The sequence below is a fragment of the Pocillopora damicornis genome, chromosome 4 (genome assembly GCF_964200805.1).
Source record: "Pocillopora damicornis chromosome 4, jaPocDami1.2, whole genome shotgun sequence".
NCBI classification, from domain to species: domain Eukaryota; kingdom Metazoa; phylum Cnidaria; class Anthozoa; order Scleractinia; family Pocilloporidae; genus Pocillopora; species Pocillopora damicornis.
Window position 1 is genome coordinate 21,926,113 of NC_142673.1, and position 17,755 is coordinate 21,943,867.

Here is a 17,755-nt window from a genome sequence, read left to right on the forward strand (position 1 = left end):
ATGACTAATTTGCACAATATATCTTTTTTGAGGGGCTTTAAAGTTTGTGATTTTTAAGAAACAGTGGTTATCACTAGAGTAGTAACTGTTACAGTAACATGTTCATAAGACAAACATTGATATAAAGCTTAGATCACTGTTAACACTGTAAAAATAAACTATAAGATGTTTATTCTCACAACATACGTACCACATCATCTACTCTGACTTCATAGCTATTAATCCTTCCAAGTGGTTTGGGAGGACTCTCCCAAGATATCATCAGTTCATGACGACCCAGCACCTGAACCACTGGCTTGGGTGGAGCATGTGATGCTGCAAGAGATAAATTGATGTAGTATTAATGACATACAGTTCAATTCCTCATGATGCTTCAGAGATCACAGAACATTATTAGTTACCCTTCCGCTCCCAATATCTAAATATCACTCTTCAGCAGTGTCTGCCATGCATTTCTAGTAATTTGATCTCTAAGAAATTGGTTTAAAAGCAAACTAAGTCCCTTATAGTTTATATTTTCCCTTCTTGCTACTTTTGTACTTTAAAATGTACTGACTTTGTAAGGAGAAATTCCTCTTTATAAGTAACTCCTGGGAGTGTAAGGGTTAATATTGAATAATACTCAAGGAAGGATGAGTAGCAGCAATACAAACTATGAAATAAAAAATAAAATAATACACTAAAATGTCTAGAATGCTAAATATTGTTGGCACAAGTGTAAAAGTAAGGAATTTAAGTACTGAGCCACGTAACTCTTTTACTAGATTACTGTTATTGAACAATCATCAGTTTTTAATTAATATCATTGGGTATAAGACATCAATATTTAATTTTTTTTCTACTCAACCTAGATCATCAGTAGCTGTTGTTAGAATGGCTGCTTCTCCTCGTCCCTTGCTTGTCAGAGCAAACACCTTAAAGACAAATAAAGCAGAAAAATGCTTAGGTTGGTTGCTTGTGGTACCCAACCTGTATGTAAGCAAAGACTGTGGGATCTTTTTACATACCTGGAATGTAAATTCAGTGTCAGGAGGCAAACTGGATAAAATGAAGTAATTCTCATGGACTTCAAGACTGGATGTCTTACCTCAATAGTACAGAAAAACATGATAGTTACTTATAATGTCTTGTGGCCTACACTTCATTCAAATGACTGATTGAAGGTCTTCTGGCACATGCATTGTTGTTATAGAAAATATTGTTGTTCACCATGGTTTTATTTAGATAAACAAACAGTTCATCATTTGTTTCATGATGTTAAGTTAGGTGAATCAATTGTATTTATCGTGATTTTTCAACTGCCATACTGCTAGCCTGCATTTTTGTTAGGTATTACATACAAAATCAAAATTATATACATATAATATATAATATAATATGATGTCTATGACACAAATTTTCACTGCAACTGAATATGGAAAAATAATTTTAAAGATATACCTCTCACAACAATTTGATATCCCTTAAGTACCCCATTGGAAGTTTCTGGTGGTTCCCACATTATTTTTATCTGTGATGTAGATTTGTTTAACACTTGGAGAGACTGAGGTGCACTTGGAACTGTGTATTACAAAGGACATCATAAGAAATGAAATTGTTATTACTCACACACTACTAATTTATGAAAAAGGCTTTATATACAGCAGAGGGTTTGAACATGCAATTATATCCATTAAGATCAACTTTTAGGGGATGTTAAGATAACAGAGAATCTGAAAGAAAGGGAGTGCTGACAATACACCCACTCAGTCTCTAGAGTTTAAGGATTAAAAGACTTTGACTAACAGAGAATTTCTCATTTTTCAGTTTTTAATCAAGTTTTGATGTTTTTCCTACTCAGATAAAGATCTAGCTAACATCAACAATGGCCCTTTCTGGGGGTGTTTCAGCCTTCCTTTACAATCAATAAGATTCAAATTCAAATCAAGTTCTAATTAACTTAATCCACAAGACAAGAGAGCCATCACTGTGGACAGCTAACTACTTTGCTTTTGTTGAAATAGACCTCAAGGATCACACTAATCAAGTGTTGACTTGACCTGTTTACTGGTAGGAGTTTCAATGGGATTAGAAGTACCTGATTCAGGAGTAACAACAGACACATTCTTGCTTAGAGGACTGTCATCCCCTTCTGTTGAGGCTTGTAAATAGAAGCTGTACTTTGTGTTTGGTGTTAGGTCATTGGCTATGTAACTTGTTCTTGGACCAGAGTAAACCAATTTCTCATCTGGAGTGAATGAACATTTAACAGAGATGCAAAGTTTCTTGGCTATAGGTTCTAATCTCTACAGCAGTTTATTACCCTTTAATTTTCAGATCTGATGTGAATTCTCTCAAATGACAGTGAAACAAACAACCTGAGTTTCACGAGTCAACATTTTACAAGTTTATTCCTTGCAATTTACTTAAGATTAAACTTTCCTTCAAGTTTAAACACTTGATAAAATTTCGGGCGACATGACTTAGGATTTCAGGCAACATGACTCTGGTTTCGGGCAACATGACTTCAGGCGAGATGAATTTTGGGCAACTTGACCGTAAACCAGTCTAAAAGGTAGACATAAATTGCAATCATGACCAAAAACAAATCATAAAAATAGCCTCCACCATCTTTTGTTGAGAATCATGTTTAGCTACCTTTTGAGATATGAATTTATTACCTTGGAAAAGAAGGTATGTGACATCAAGACCACTTTTTGGATGAATAGGATCCCAGCTCACAATAACACTGTAGGCACTCTCCACTTGCAAGTTAAAAACAAGGCAACTTACATCATTTCTACCAAACTTCAACCTACTTTACATTACCATGTTTAACTTTTGATATAACTATATTATTACAACATCATTAGAGCTGAAAAATAACCATATGTCATTGAACATTGTCTTACCCAATTTTCAATATGCCCAACCAATTTCACACAAAAATCAGGTATGATTTCCAAAGATTTCATAAACACCCATTGACTTCCTCTTTTGAAGTTCTTCTCCATTGATAAAAGTTGCTGAGATAACTTGTTTGAGCTACATCTTAAAGATTACTCAACACAAGTGCCCTTCTTTTCTTCACTTCCAACTTTGCAATCAAGTATACGATTTTGGACACTATTGTACAGTTTGGATACTAGTGTCAAATATTGGACACAGGTCTTCAAGTTTGGACTTTGTAGTCTGATTGAGGACACTGGTGTCAAAATCGTCTCTAAATAGTCTCTCAAAATAGAACACTACATATAGCAACTAATATTGGACACTAGTATCCAAAATCAGACACCACCACAAAACAGACTTCAGAAGTAACTACCATACTAACCAAATATTGCATTATAATTTGCCAAGAGTGTATAGGACCCTAAAATAAAACCTGAGTCGATCAATCCCCCACATTAGGAATCAAACCTAATAAACCTTTAGATTTCATGCTCATATACCTTACCATGGAGATACAGAAAACTCTGTGACAAGCAAGAAAGCCGCAAAGTTCATAGATAACAAGTGTCATGTATGATGCTAGGATTAAAAATGTCAAATGCATCAGTTGAGTTAGGGTAATAGAACTACCATACTACAATGCACAATATTATTCAAACCTTTAATGTTCGGTGGTTTAGGTCGGGGAAGTTTTTCTAAAATGGCCAGAGTTGCTTCCACTTCCTCCTTAGTATCCTCTTTCAGACTTGGCCTCTCTAAGAGGGCCTACCAAGTAAAAACAAAAAATTAATCTTAGCACTCCATGAGTGACCAAAAAGGGATTCCTCCTTGAAACACCACTAACTTGTTAATCAGCAGAAAGGTTATTGGAAAGGAAAATATCAGATAGGGAACATTGTTCTTAGATCTTGTATTATTAGAAATGCACGAAATGTGATGTGGAGAATCGCTATTTACATGAAGTGAAAATGAAAGGATAAAATGACAAACCAACCAGTGCCCTTAAATTAAAGGCACTATTAGAGATTGCAACTTGATGTTATTGTATACCATCTAATACATGCAACACAACAACAAACATGTAGTAGACTATTACTTAAATGAATAGTGAATTTGTCTTTTCAAAAGTGCCCAATATCTAACCTTATTTCCCACATGACAATGGAAGGGCCGAATTTAACACAGAAAACATATTGAGTACCAACCTCTAAGGATTCCCTCACATTGGGCTGAGTCCTGAGATACAAACAGCCACTTTTTTGACTGGCAAAGGTATGCAACATCCTTTAATGTTTTCCAGAAAAGTAAAGAATACGCAATAATAGTGTATTTGTTGTAAGTACATGGCATAGAAAACTATGAGTTCCAATAAGAAAGGGTTTTAACCACACACATATCTATTAAAATCATTCTAGTCAAAATAGGTTATCAAAAGAACTTCAAAACACAGTATTCATTTACTGGTAGTGAGTAGTAGACAGCAGCCTAATAATTAATGTTAATTTTTGTTAGAATGTTTTTTAAAGGTTTTATATCTTTGCTCTTTCTACATAATGCACCTGTTATGCATCAATTTGTTCTTCAGGTCAATTTGTTTCAATCTACTACACTTTACTTTGTTCTTCATCAAGTTATCCATATCAACCTGGATTAGTTTGAATTCAACCTGGATCAGTTTGCCAATCTTTCTTTTGTTTTGATTTGTTTTTTTCTTTTCCCCTTTGTTTGTGGCTCAACATATCTTTCAACAATAAACAGACTGACTAACTAGCAAAAGAAGTAGATTTATATCACTTATATGGTCAGTAAAACACAGTAAATGCAATCCTATTTTCACTTACATTGATGCAAACCAGATGCTTTCTTCATCAGTTGCAGCCAGGAGAGAGCAAAGAATGTCAACAATGCTATTAATCTTCTCATGATTCAGCAGGCGCTGATGTCCTTGAGCTAAGGATGCTATGCAGCTTAATGCAAAGCAAGCATTCCTGCAACATCCAGAGTCAGCAGAGTGCAGCATGTCAATGAGAGAGTTGATCTAATCAATAACAGAAATAAGTTTATTAGTAAAATTAAATTCAAGGTTTTAATTAAAGAATAATATGTTGTAAAATAGCTGCAAAATATTCTCCAAATTTGAATAAGAAACTACTCAAGCCAGCAAAATTTAGCCAGAGAATTCTGCACAGCACACTGAGAATTCTCAGTTTTTTGATACCTAGTGAAACACCTGCAATAACAATGTCCCTGCAGGGTAGTTATTAAATTTCCAAATGAACAGGATAAAAGAGCAAGGGGAAAATCGACATATTCAACATTATAAATGAACAAGTGTAATAATCTCGTCTGATTTGGTAATCAACATATGTGCTATAATACTTATAAGAAATAATTAATCTTTGAATTTTGCAATGAGCACATGGAAAACAATCATTAGAAAAGAACTCATATATACATCTGTAACAGTCAAGAAACATATAATCCTTTCAAAAACATGTTGCTAAGTATTCTACCTGCTCATGGTGTAGAAACCAATCAGTTTTCAACAGTATGGTATTGACAAGTGTTATGCATATAAACATGATTAGCATCCTGTGATTTCAATTCAGCAATAATTGGAAGGGGAAAGTTTGATGAAATATAAAATCACAATGAAAATTGGAGTTGTGGACTGCTACATACAGCTACTTTTATTACCATTAGGTTGGATGTTTTCAAAGATAACATTCTTTTGCATCCAGCTTCAAAGTCACACAGTCTCCCAATGGCAAATGCTGCATTCATCCCTCTACCTGTGGATTAATTAAGGTCATTGTTGAACTTAAACAAAAATATTACAAAAGGTTGGATCAATGACCTTTCCTAGGGCTTTCTCATATTTTTTCATAGCTTTAAATTGTTTTCAAAATAATTTTCATTAGTTAGGACCATTCTTCTTGTTTTCTTTCCCCATGATTCAACAATCTTCTACTAGTTTAATGGACAAGAGTGAAAGCTGCAAAAACCCACGTAACACCTTTTTATCTCAATCCAGCTCTCTTTAATTAACCATTTACACCTTAAGATCAGTAAGCATATTCTCCATAATGTTCACCATATATTTCCTGAGGCGCTGTCAAGGTGAATTTGTTGAACAATCAAGAGCTTCTTAGTTGTAGTGATCAATTCCTATTATAATATTCTTGCAGTGACCCTAATGTTTGATTCAAGGGTGATACACCTTGGGGAAATTAGTTACCAATCACTCTTAGAGATTAAAGGGTTAAAGCAACCCATCAGGTACATAATATGGTAATATTGGCCAACTGATATGAAATTGTTGCCTGAAAAATCTTTATTAATTTTAAATTTAAGGCACATTAATTGACAATTAATGTATTTCCACCCTGAATAACTTAGAATCAAGTAAGACCAGACTGAAACAACTTGTTTTCATCTTGAGCCTCTATTACAGATGACATATGTTATAGGCACAATGAAAAAAGCCCTATACCTGTCTCATCAGATCCCAATGCTCTACACAACTGTACTAATGTATGACTCGAACTACGATGGTTCAAAATCCTGGCACAGCCTTCTTCTGCAATTGTCAGCCTGAAATTTGTGAACAACAAATCTTACATGAATTTTTCTTTTAACACTCAGTTGAAAACCAATCTACTCTCACTATCAATTAAGCTAATTCACACTTTGATAACTCTAACTGTCAATAAGAGATGCAGATATACTTCTTCATGTAGAATTTTCCTTTTTTATCTTGGAAATAAAATTACCTGGCTAAGACCAAGGCAGCATTACTAGCTGTACACATGTCTTTGGAAGATAGAAGGTTTGTTAGTTTAATGATAGCTTCATCCAAGCAGTCCTCACGTAGCATCCACATACGGCATTCCCCATCTTCTGCCTAGAGATATTATCAAAATTTGGATATTCAATACCCACTGGATCAGCTGAATGTAATTCAGACTAGTATATAACTCCTGAATAACGGTTAAGACTCTATAATAGGTTATTATAGGTTGGGTCATATTTTGTGCAGTAACATGCAAAAATAATGCAAACGAAAATCACAGAATTTTATTCTTCTGAAGTTTCCTCCAACTTTTGAGCAAAAGTTTGTGGGAAGATTCTCACCTGCACTTCGCATCATATCACAAGAACAAAGAGTGATATTTGTTCAAATTTTTGTTACCAAAATGATTTGCTGCAGGTACCAGTTGAAAATCTGGATTTCATGTTGTCCTGCATATACTCAGTGGTAGATCACAGATGACAATAAAATGCAATAAGAACAAAAAAGCCACACATGAGGCACAGTTGAGTGTGTCACTGATATTTTTTTTACCACATTTTGATGTCTTCTGTGATCCATTATTAAACATAAATGTAGAAACATGGAACCATTTTGTCTTCCACAATAGAGAAGTGAAATTTTGTTTAAGGTGACATCATCTAAGAATCTATTGTCCTATAAAACAAAATTTTCTCAACCATGCAAATTATCTCTCTGTAAAACAGTTACTCAATGTAAAGCCTTACCAATGTTCCCATAGTTCCTGCAGCATTCATGACAGTTTCTGTATCAGCCATGTCCAGCATGTTTGTGAGTGCCGGCAAAATTTTCTTGGCCTGGTCACCTTTGTCTGTGCATATCTGAACAATTCGTCTTTTACCTAGGTCTGTCTCAGCCAGTGTTCCAATCACATATGATGCATTACCAGCAGTTCTATAAGAAAAGTGATCCATCCTCAAGTTATCAATAGCAATGATTTATTATGGGTCTTCTGAAAATTTACAGAGCTCAGTATTACCTAGAAAAGGGGTTCCTTCCTGTAGTTTACTAAGCTTTGCACAGGGACATATTAACAGCCCTGAGTTCCACAATCTTTACCCCCAGGGGTGAACTCTGGTTAACAACAGGATAACCTCACTTCTTTTGCACACTTTTTATATCTAGTCATATCTATGACCCTCAGGAAAACTCCCATTCCATTTAGGGTTCTCATGGTTTCAAAAAGCCTTAAAACTTTTCCTAGTTGAAGAGTAATAGCCAAAAAAGTCAATGTAGATTGATATTACAAAAGCAAACAAAAAAAAAAACTCCAGGTAATATACAACTGTTACCACTTCATCACCAATCCCGAGTCATGATAGCTAGTGGAAATTCAGTCTCAAAGTTTCAGGATCAAATGGTTTCCATGGAAACAAGAAACAATTTGGATAGTAAATTTTACTCTTTCATTCCCAGGAGAGATTCAAAGGAAATCTCCTTACAATATAAAGCAGAAGGGAAGGAAGAAATATATCAATTGGGATGTTTTTTTGATTTAGCAACAAATTCTTAATAAAAAGATAAATAAAATGTGGAATGTGTGGAAGACAGTACAGAGAAATGATATTTTGATCTTGGAAGTGAAAGGATGGCAGGTGCAAAAAAAAAATTTCCATAAGGAAAACAGAAAAGACAAGCTTGTCATGACAAGCAGGAAATAAATTATTCTTAACACGTTAAGCCACTTATGAGCACCACAGGAAATACTTGTAATCAACAGAGGAAATAAGCAGGGTGTCAACAAGGATAATTATCACAAAATTAGTCTGAGAAGAGACGCATGTTGAGATAAAATCACAAAAATGACAATGAAGTTTTTCTCTCAACTTTGAAATATCACTAATTATTTAACTTTTAAAATTTAACATGAGAATAATTTAGGAAAGCTTACGTCAAATTGCATGCAAAGTAAACATTACTCAAGTATAAAATTACACAAAAATTTCCTGTGGTCGGGAAAAGCGGAGGAAAAATATAAAACTAAATATTTAGGATAGATTAAACTTAGCATAATAATTGCAATGATCCAATCTATCATTCTGAAAAAAATTCAGACTAACAATCCTTTGAACAAAAACACCGAGAGCATATTAAACTGCCTCATTTTAATGTGATCTTTTCCTAGAATCAAGAGATCGCGGCCCGCAATTTTAAGGAAGGCAGGTTTTTTTTAACGATTATTGCAAAAATAAATCATCCAGAACATTGTGCCTTTTAAGAAATGAATGCAAGATTCAATTAGTGGTTAATATAACCTTGCAGTTATCTTGTTTTCGCTAGGCTTTTGTGTAATCCCAAACACAACACAAATGAAGACAATAGTTAACTAATCGACTTATTAACATCACCTTCGCAACCCGCTGGTTTGTTACTGCAATTGATACTGACCTTTTCGAAAATGTTTTTGCTGATTTAATTTTGTTTATAGTTAGCTCTTCATTCAAAACCAACTTCGCTTTTGTTCAACAGTGTTGAAAGTTTCACACAACAACATTTCAAATTTTCAGCTGTTCACTTGAACATAAACAAAACGCGTTCTCACCGTGAATCTTCCATCAAGAGGTTCATAAGCCCCCACAGCATGTCCTCTGAGCCAGGATGATTTAAAAACAAGTAACTGCATAGCTCTTTGTCACTGTGAAGCTCGTGAACCAGCCGGTCGAGAACGTGCGGAGTTTGCAGGTTGTGCCTAAAGAGGCTCGTCAAATCTTTGTTCAAAGTGCGCCCAGCTTCTGCTAATAACAGCATCGTTATCGACAACTGCTATCTGAAGGAGTTTAAGTCCAACACCAAAGATTGCCACCTTTTGAAGCGCGACATTTTTCAAAGAGCACACGGTTTCATAGAAACCTTTTCACACCTCTAATCCTTAGTTTCCTTACTTGGTGTTTATTTGATCACGAACGGCCCGCTTCTTCACATTTCTAACAGATGTTTTGATTGGTTTGCTACTAAAGTGCACCTAAACTGACCAATCAGGCGGTAGAACACAAATTTCCGCACCGGAATACAATAACAGAAGGAAATCCAGAATTGAATATCCTTTGTTTAGGCTTACAAAAATAAACAATAACTAAATAAAATTGAATGAAATTGTTATATAGGAAAATATTTGTTTATTTTGGTACGCCTTAACAGAAACCAATCATATCATCATCACAAACAGACCCTCTAGGAGGAAGGGGTGGGAGAGGAGGGGGGAGAGGAGGGGGGAGCAAGAGAAATAGTTTCGACCCTTCACAAGTCCATCATAACTCTACCTGTATCATGCTGTAGGATGTTCAGCGTTAAATATTTCACTTCAGAGACCAATCCTCCCAAATACTAATCACCAATTTTTGTTTCTTTTTCTTTCCGTGATTTCTTTTTTCTCTTTTTTGCGAAGATCGAAGGTGAAAGGTAGTTGTTTTGGTTTGGCAGCGGATATGTCGTGGTGAGGGTTGGGAGGGGGACGGAACACTAGAGAGGAGTACTGATTTTAACCCCTCCTTGCTCTTGCCACGTAATCAAAAACTTTCAAATACCACCTTTGTTCTTATTCATTAAAGCCAAGTAGGGTTAGGGTAAAAATTATACCCGTGTCTGAAATAATTTTAAATTTTTCCCTTTCAATTATCATAAACTTTGAACCAGTAGAATTTATATTGTATAAGTGGTTCCTTGAATTAGGGCGATATGGCGGAAGAAAAATTAAAACTCGAATTTTGGCCTTCAGTTTTCAATATATCTACCCTGTCTTGAGGCCCTACAAACGGGAGACGAAAGATGAGCAAATAAAATGCTAAAGTGCAAACTGTCTTTGCTGTGCTTAATATTAAATTGACTCTTACTCAGTGAAATCTCCATTCTAGTACTACTGATATCTTCAAATTTTGTGAACTCCTTGTAAGTCCATGGTATATGACCTTTCGTCACTTTCTTTCCAAGCAATCTTTTCATTTCTACTCAACATTGGTCATTCACCTTCCCGCAAAGGTGCGCTTGCTTTTTGCTGAACTAGGTGTCGGAGATGATACCGAGCCAAGTCAATAAGATCAAAGTGATAAAAATAACAAATAATAATAAACTGTCCAACTTCTGACAACTGATCCAAGCAAATCAACCAAGCATGCAGCCCGCGAAGTGCTCTAAGAACATAACCAAATCATGAATTTGATTGTGAATGGACTAACCACAAAATTGCCTGTTTGTACGCAAGACTCACATGCCGGAAAAAGTGACCAAGCTGGTTCGGTCAAGATGGCTGGATATAGGCCGGGTTTTCTTTTCGAGTTTTTATGGAGCGAGACGTGGTCGAGGTCTGTAAAGAACGCGAAAAGAGAACGAGACTAATATCTAGCCATCTTGATCGAACCAGCTTGGTCAGTAAATAATTTATCATAAAGCAAAAATATTTCGCTTCATTGAGTACCAAGAATGACTTGTTTATTACGAGAAACGGGAAGGAAAGCCAAATGTGTTTTAGCACAAAAAACCCACGAGCGTCGTTTATGTTTTCTTCATTTTGACTGTCTTTAACTGCTTTTGAAACTCCACGCCCACACTGTCCAAAAATGACGAGCTTTTGAGCGAGTTCGCTCCGAGCAATTTTCCCTCTAGCGCGGGACCCATGCGGGCATTTAGATCCCGAGTGGGCAAGATGGGCCCATCTTGCCTGCTTGGTCAGCCAATCAAGACAGAATTCACTTAATATTGCCACTGACAGCAATATAATAATTAAAAGTATCATCATCACTACCATTGTCATTGATATGATGATAACTATCATCAACATGAGTACACAAAGGTGGGGGGAGCCTGAAGGCCTTCAAGCCGCTCGCTGTGTTTGATCCCAGATCTAAGAAGCCCCAATCTCTATAAATCTCTCTACATGGCAGCTCGAAAAATTAATGAACCCCTCGGAACATTTGGAAGCTTATAAAATCTTATAAGGACGTTTGTGGAGACCAACATACATCAAAATGCATATCCCTAGGACCCATTTCCCTTTCAGAGCAGCTTGTGGGAGACGATCACATGATGGAACGATCTAATTGAAAGACATTTTTAAATGTAGATTCTTTTTTCTTAGATTCTTTGGGCGACTGAAGGAATCAAGCGAACAAAACTGGCCTTTGGAGACAATAGCTACTGATCCGCAAAAAGGGAAGAGATTAAAGAATATAAAAGAAAAAATTCCTTGCCCAGACGCAATTCTAAGAGTACTTGAGCTAGAAATTCAAAATATTCGTGGAATGTAAAATACCTGCTCTTAAATAAAAAGGGAATTTATTTAAAAATGCTGAAGTAAGCCATACGTGAATGATGCTATGATGAAGGTTGGGTAAAATTTCCAAGGAAAAAAGTGTTACATTTTTCTTCCTTAAAAAATACAGTAGACTATGGGTCTTGTAGGAATCCTTTGAAAATAATTAAGTTATGTACATAGTTCAACGTTACCAAACGGGGAATCCCCGACGAGGAGCTGTGCTGTAGTGAACAAGTGACGTCACAGTTTTCTTAGTTGTCGGTTTTCTGTCGTGAATTACTAGCACTTAGCAGTTCAGCCAATTTTCGAACCTACAATCAACTCTATACATATACAAAGGTAATTTTTCTCTAATTCGATCGATGGGTTGAACAAATATTAATTTATGTTTTTCTCTATCGAGGTACTATAAGAGCGAATTTGATACCAGAAGTACATTTTACATTTTCTACTTCATTTTACAGTTTTCTATTTTAGGGAAACGAGCGATGAACTTTCCTCCTGTATATTTGTCCATACCCTTCTTTAAGAGGGACACGATGTTAATCTCAAAATTTTTTGCGATTTTGGTAAGTTGCAGTGTCAGCAATTATTGTAGGAAAATACTAAAGGAAAACGTCAGATCGTTGTCTCAACGAAAACTTTCAAATCTCTATTACGCTCTCGTTCCAAAGTGCACGATGGCAGCCTTCAGTAATTAAGCTAAGCTAAACGTATCTCGCAACAAATAAGTACGCAGAAAAAACAAGTCGTCGTCGCGAGACATTTATGTTTCATGTAATCTATATGTTTAAATCTGACCCTTCTGATTTTAGCTACTTGAATTGTTTCTTTGGTAAATAACCGACCACATTTCTCCGAATTTTAGTGAATTCCAACTAATGGAGTCTCTTTTGGTAGCGAGACTTTCGATTTAATATTTCTCCAGGACCATGTCTAAGGCAGATAGATCTCTTTCTCAAAAGGAAAACAGAGAGGTTTTTCTCTGCTTGTTTGTTCTTCACACCTTCTTGATGTTGTCTTTTATTCCTCAGGTATTTCTTGCACTTTCAACATTCAGTGCTGGTAGGGGTATTAAAGGCCAGTGCCCAGATTGCATTGAGGAAGGATATATCAAGATCATAGATCCTAGAACTGGCAAGTGTGAAGGATGCTGGCCTTGTCCTGAATGTCAGGAGGGTGCAGGTTCCTCTGTTCAGTGTGGATCAACTGTATCAAAGGGAACAGACATTCACTGTGTTTCTTGCACCATGGGCATAAACTTCTCTAACAGCCTAAGTACTGAAAAGTGCAAACCTTGTGGAGTCTGTTCAGGGAAGCACAAGCATGTCTCAGCTGAATGTACCCCATCTAGTGATGTGCAATGTGAATGTGACAATGGATTTTATCAAAACAAAACAACCCATGAATGTCAGTCATGTGATTCCTGTTGCTTCACAGATGCTGATGATGACATCATTGAAAAATGTCAGAGAGATGCAGAAACCAAAGAGGATGAACAATCCATGTTCAGCCCCTCTACAGTCATTGCAACATCCTCATCTTTATTCAAATCAATCAAGATCCATACAGCTATAACTCCTTTTCTTCAAGGCTTCACTAGTATTTCAGTTCCTTCAAGGACCCAGCCAATCCAATCTTCATCAACAAGTGTTTCATCTGCAAATCAAAAGCATGATGTGGTACCTACAGAAAGTGTGATCATTATGCCTGTACACAAAACAGTACATGAACATGCTGAAAGCATGAGGTGGATCAAAGGAATGGCATACATTCTGGGTGTTTTTATTTTCATCATACTCTGTTGTTTTTTAATCTACCTGTTTAAAAAGGTAAGGAAAAACAGACAAAGCAGAAGTGTACAAGTAGTAGAATTTTCTCCTTTAAATCAGAGTGAAGAAGACAGCCCTGATACAAGAAGGAAGATTAATGGGCACTGCACCCATGGTACTGATAGATCAAGAAGAAATTCAAATACAGTTTACTGTAATAAAGATCATGAGGTTGTAACAGGAGATCAGTTTGAGAACATGGCTGAGAAAGACTCAGTTCAGAAAGGAATTCCATCATCCCTTGATGGTAAACCTTCAAATTCCACAGATGAAGGTCAGTGAAATTAGGGAAAACTAATAGTTCATTAACTGATCTAATTTTTCAATTGAATAATTAGAAATCTAAGTGTTAATTACTGAGGCAAAATCATGATAGCTCTGGAGAAATATAAAACAGTGCCATTTGAAGTGATTGTGATCTCTATATAACAGAAACAATCATGTTAAGTATTTTCCTTATTTATACAAGTAATTCCATAATTAATACTTTTTACTATTTCCTCCTTTGAAGGATGAAGTCATTTGTTTTGTTTCTGTTTGGCAAGAAATATTTTAGAATTCAAGTCTCAAGCCTTCAAAATGATTCTTCACAGGATGAGATCCTCACTTACAGTGAATTTTGACAAAGTAAACTCCTGGTCTACAAACCTACAAGAAAAATTTTAGATATGAAATTTTGCCACCACTGTTAGTGACATGTCTCATAATTTATTTGAAAATGTGATGCTAATTTTTTCATTTTTGATTTTGATCCATTAGTTGCTAATATGCAAGGGGAAAACCATAGAGCAGGCTGTAACTTAATTCCACCTCTTCAACCTGTGAAGGATAACCTTGGGTATTCAACCTACATAACAGATGTACCTCCACCTATCATCGGTGAAATGTGCAGGCTACTTGACATTGAAAGAGTCACAGATGAGAATGATTATAGAATGCTGGGATATGAACTTGGCCTTAAATCATCAGAGATCACCTCAATCAAACAAAAAAGTAACAACCCATCGCGTGTGCTACTAATGGAAAAGTTTGCAAGCAAGCCAAACTCTGGAACACTTAATCACCTCAAATCCTTATTAACAAAACTTGAGCGACATGATGTGATTCAGGTTATAGATGAATGGGTGCAAAATCAAACATTGCCCACAAATTAGAAATTGGTCTGTAGATGATTGAAGTTCACTTAACCCTCTTAAACTCCCAGAAGTGATTAACATGAAATTTCCTCCTGTCATATCCATACATTATCCAGCAAACAGGTAATGAGAAAATTCAAACTCATCAGGTAGAAGTTTTATCTTGATCTAACACAAAATTTCTTGTTACTAATTTACAAAGAAATGTGTAGCAGCTAGGGAGAAGAATGAACAATCAGAACTTGGGAGTTAACCCTTTAACTCCCAAGATCAGATTGTTAATTCTCCCCTCTAACTGTTACACATTTCCTGGTAAATTAGTTATGAGAACTTGGTACTAGATTTAGATAGCAGCTTCTACCCAGTAAGTTTGAATATTCTCATTACCTGTTTGCTGAATAATGTATATACATTGTAGGGAGACGTTTTATGTCAATCACTTCTGGGAGTTAAAGGGTTAACCAAGCCAAAAAAAGGGAAAATCTTTGTTTCACTCCAAAACTACAAAAAGTCTCTCAAGGTCAAATGTTGCTTGTTGTCCCTTGCTGTTATGAACAGTACTGGTTTATTTGGATCCAAGATAATGACCAGCTCCCAATTGGCTTTTAAGCTCAGTTGGTAGAGGACTGCACCGGTATCACATAGGTCTTGGGTTCAAATCCCATACAGGCCTTAATTTTTTGGATCATGTGTACTATAGGTGGCCTCGGTCGACATATAGGCCGACAATCGACCGATATATCGGTCGACTATCGGTCGACTATCGGTCGGCAATCGACCGACTATCGGTCGACAGTCGACCGATAGTCGACCGATATATAGACCGATGGTCGACCAATGCATCACCCGATATGTACACATTTATCGGTCGGCTATCGGTAGACAATCGACCGACTATCGGTCGATAGTCGACCGATAGTCGACCGATAGTTGACCGATAGTCGACCGATATATCGACCGACTGTCGGCCGATGCATCAGCCGATATGTGCAAATTTATCGGTCGACTATCGGCCGATATATCGGTCGACCGTCGGCCGATCTATCAGTCGACTATCGACCGATAGTCGGTCGACTGTCGACCGATAGTCGACCTATAGTCGGTCGATAGTCGACCGATATATCGGCCGATATGTCGACCGAGGCCAATATAGTACACATGATCCAATTTTTTCAGGCCTCATTTCAACTACTAGTTCAGTAGTGTTCATAACTGCAAGGGTTGCTTCAATATTTGTTTCTTCAACTGCAGGGCACATATATGAATATTTACAGTCTCTCAAGGTATTTTTAAATGAGAATGAATTAATATTAACTTGATGCCTTAAAAGTAATGCCATTTTATAACCTTCAAACCAGGAGAGAAAATGTTTTTAAAAAAGTAGGAAAGGGTTGGGAGTTAAAGAAAATCTTACTCCCTCAGTTTGGCTCAGTGACAATTACCCATTTCTTTTGATATATTTTTAAAATTATTTTTCACCCTAAAAACAAACTTGCTTCTATAAAAATATTGCACTATTTATTGTACCTTTAAATAGTTATTTAAAGTTATTCTTTTGATTCTGAAAAGGTTCGTCCACCAGTATTTTAACATGACATTACATTTGAACCCTTTCACTGAAGCCTCAATAATTATCCACTTGGAAGCTTCTAAAAGCGGAAAATGATATGGTGTGACTTCCCGTGTAGGACTTTTAACTTATTTAACTGACCGTTACAAATACAAATTAATGAATAAAATGGCTTGCGAACAGCGTTGTATCTCGGTGGAAACCAAAATATTAAGAGTATTCAAAATATATATGCTTTCGAAAAATAGTGCACTATTAAAAAAAGATATTTTGTTTGTCCAGTGAAGCTCTGTTACCCAAGCAGTTTGTTAGTCTCGATCCAGTTAACTTAGATAGCTGAATTAAAAAAACGAAAGCATGGATAAAACGAAGTGCATTAATTCAGGTTCTATTTTTGGTTCTTTTTTTTCTCTTCTTGTTCTTTTGAATGTCCTTTGACCTTTGAAAAGATGCTGACTCACTTTTTTTGTAGATCATGGTCAGATTTGCATTCAAGCACATCGTAAGAATTTTCATTCCTCAAATTGAAGAAATTAAACTATACAAGAAAATTGTACTACTTCGGCGAAGAGAAAAATGTAAAGAAAACAACATAAGAGGCCAAGTGCGTCTCTGCAAGTCTTGTTTTGTGGATTTGGTGTACTGCTTTTGACAAAAACGCTTGCTCAGCAAAATGCAGACAATGAATGGCTACATCAGTAATCAATGGCGAACGTACGTGCTTCAAGTCGGATGGCGTGATCATTTACATATTATCAAAAAAAATTAAAATCTTAAAAACTATGGATGGGCAATAACTTGTCGATAGACTTTAAGTGGACTTAAAAAGAGGCCACCGATGTCTCAAAATAGTGTCTTTTTTTTTCTCCCGTTTTTTCGCTCTTTTTCCTTTCTTTGCCGTACAACCATATTTAGCATTGAAATGGTTGCATTAGCCAGACAAATGGATCCTAAACTACAGCGTTATGTTGCCAAAAGTTATTTCTTCCGTAATCAAAAAGGTGACAATTTATCGTATACCATTCAAGTTGTTTTACTGCACATATTTTTAACTCTTATTTTTAGTTGCAAACATATTTCCTTTTAATTTTCGAATTTTCTCTCTCTCTATGATGAGCAACTTCGAGATTATCTGGCACGTTCTCGAAGAGGAGTTCATCAGGTCCCGCCCCCTGAATAATAATTAGGGGAAACCCCCTCCGCCAG

At 36.1% G+C, this 17,755-nt stretch overlaps 2 protein-coding genes across 8 annotated transcripts in view; one reads left to right on the forward strand and one right to left on the reverse strand.

The window, feature by feature from the left end:
* The window catches only part of LOC113669947 (uncharacterized), a 21,182-nt gene extending 11,490 nt beyond the window's left edge, over window positions 1-9,692 (reverse strand). For 3 of the 4 annotated variants that reach the window (XM_089205154.1, XM_089205152.1, XM_089205153.1), the window contains exons 1-14: window positions 9,306-9,692; window positions 7,471-7,657; window positions 6,705-6,835; window positions 6,425-6,525; window positions 5,629-5,723; window positions 4,773-4,969; window positions 4,137-4,215; window positions 3,591-3,696; window positions 2,661-2,744; window positions 2,078-2,227; window positions 1,441-1,560; window positions 1,008-1,087; window positions 848-914; window positions 191-315 (exon numbers count right to left, since the gene is read on the reverse strand). In XM_089205154.1, the coding sequence (XP_089061280.1) occupies window positions 191-315; window positions 848-914; window positions 1,008-1,087; window positions 1,441-1,560; window positions 2,078-2,227; window positions 2,661-2,744; window positions 3,591-3,696; window positions 4,137-4,215; window positions 4,773-4,969; window positions 5,629-5,723; window positions 6,425-6,525; window positions 6,705-6,835; window positions 7,471-7,657; window positions 9,306-9,511 (1,728 nt within the window). In that variant the 5' untranslated portion in view covers window positions 9,512-9,692. The remainder of the gene's footprint in view (window positions 1-190; window positions 316-847; window positions 915-1,007; window positions 1,088-1,440; window positions 1,561-2,077; window positions 2,228-2,660; window positions 2,745-3,590; window positions 3,697-4,136; window positions 4,216-4,772; window positions 4,970-5,628; window positions 5,724-6,424; window positions 6,526-6,704; window positions 6,836-7,470; window positions 7,658-9,305) is intronic. The other variant, XM_089205155.1, reaches the window with a different exon arrangement.
* Window positions 9,693-12,213: 2,521 nt separating this feature from the next.
* LOC113669951 (uncharacterized) lies at window positions 12,214-16,926 on the forward strand. Of its 4 annotated transcripts, XR_016186225.1 has the most exons (5): window positions 12,221-12,350; window positions 12,476-12,580; window positions 13,046-14,117; window positions 14,603-15,723; window positions 15,802-16,926. XR_016186225.1 is itself a non-coding variant. In XM_027186034.2 (4 exons), the coding sequence occupies exons 2-4, from the start codon at window positions 12,500-12,502 to the stop codon at window positions 14,995-14,997; spliced, it is 1,548 nt and encodes a 515-aa protein (XP_027041835.2). In that variant the 5' UTR covers window positions 12,214-12,350; window positions 12,489-12,499; the 3' UTR covers window positions 14,998-15,000. The 4 variants fall into 4 exon arrangements, 2 of the variants coding, with proteins under 2 accessions (XP_027041835.2, XP_089061282.1); XM_027186034.2 differs by lacking the exon at window positions 15,802-16,926 and having other exon boundaries at window positions 12,214-12,350; window positions 12,489-12,580; window positions 14,603-15,000; XR_016186226.1 differs by lacking the exon at window positions 12,221-12,350 and having other exon boundaries at window positions 12,450-12,580.
* Window positions 16,927-17,755: the final 829 nt, after the last annotated feature.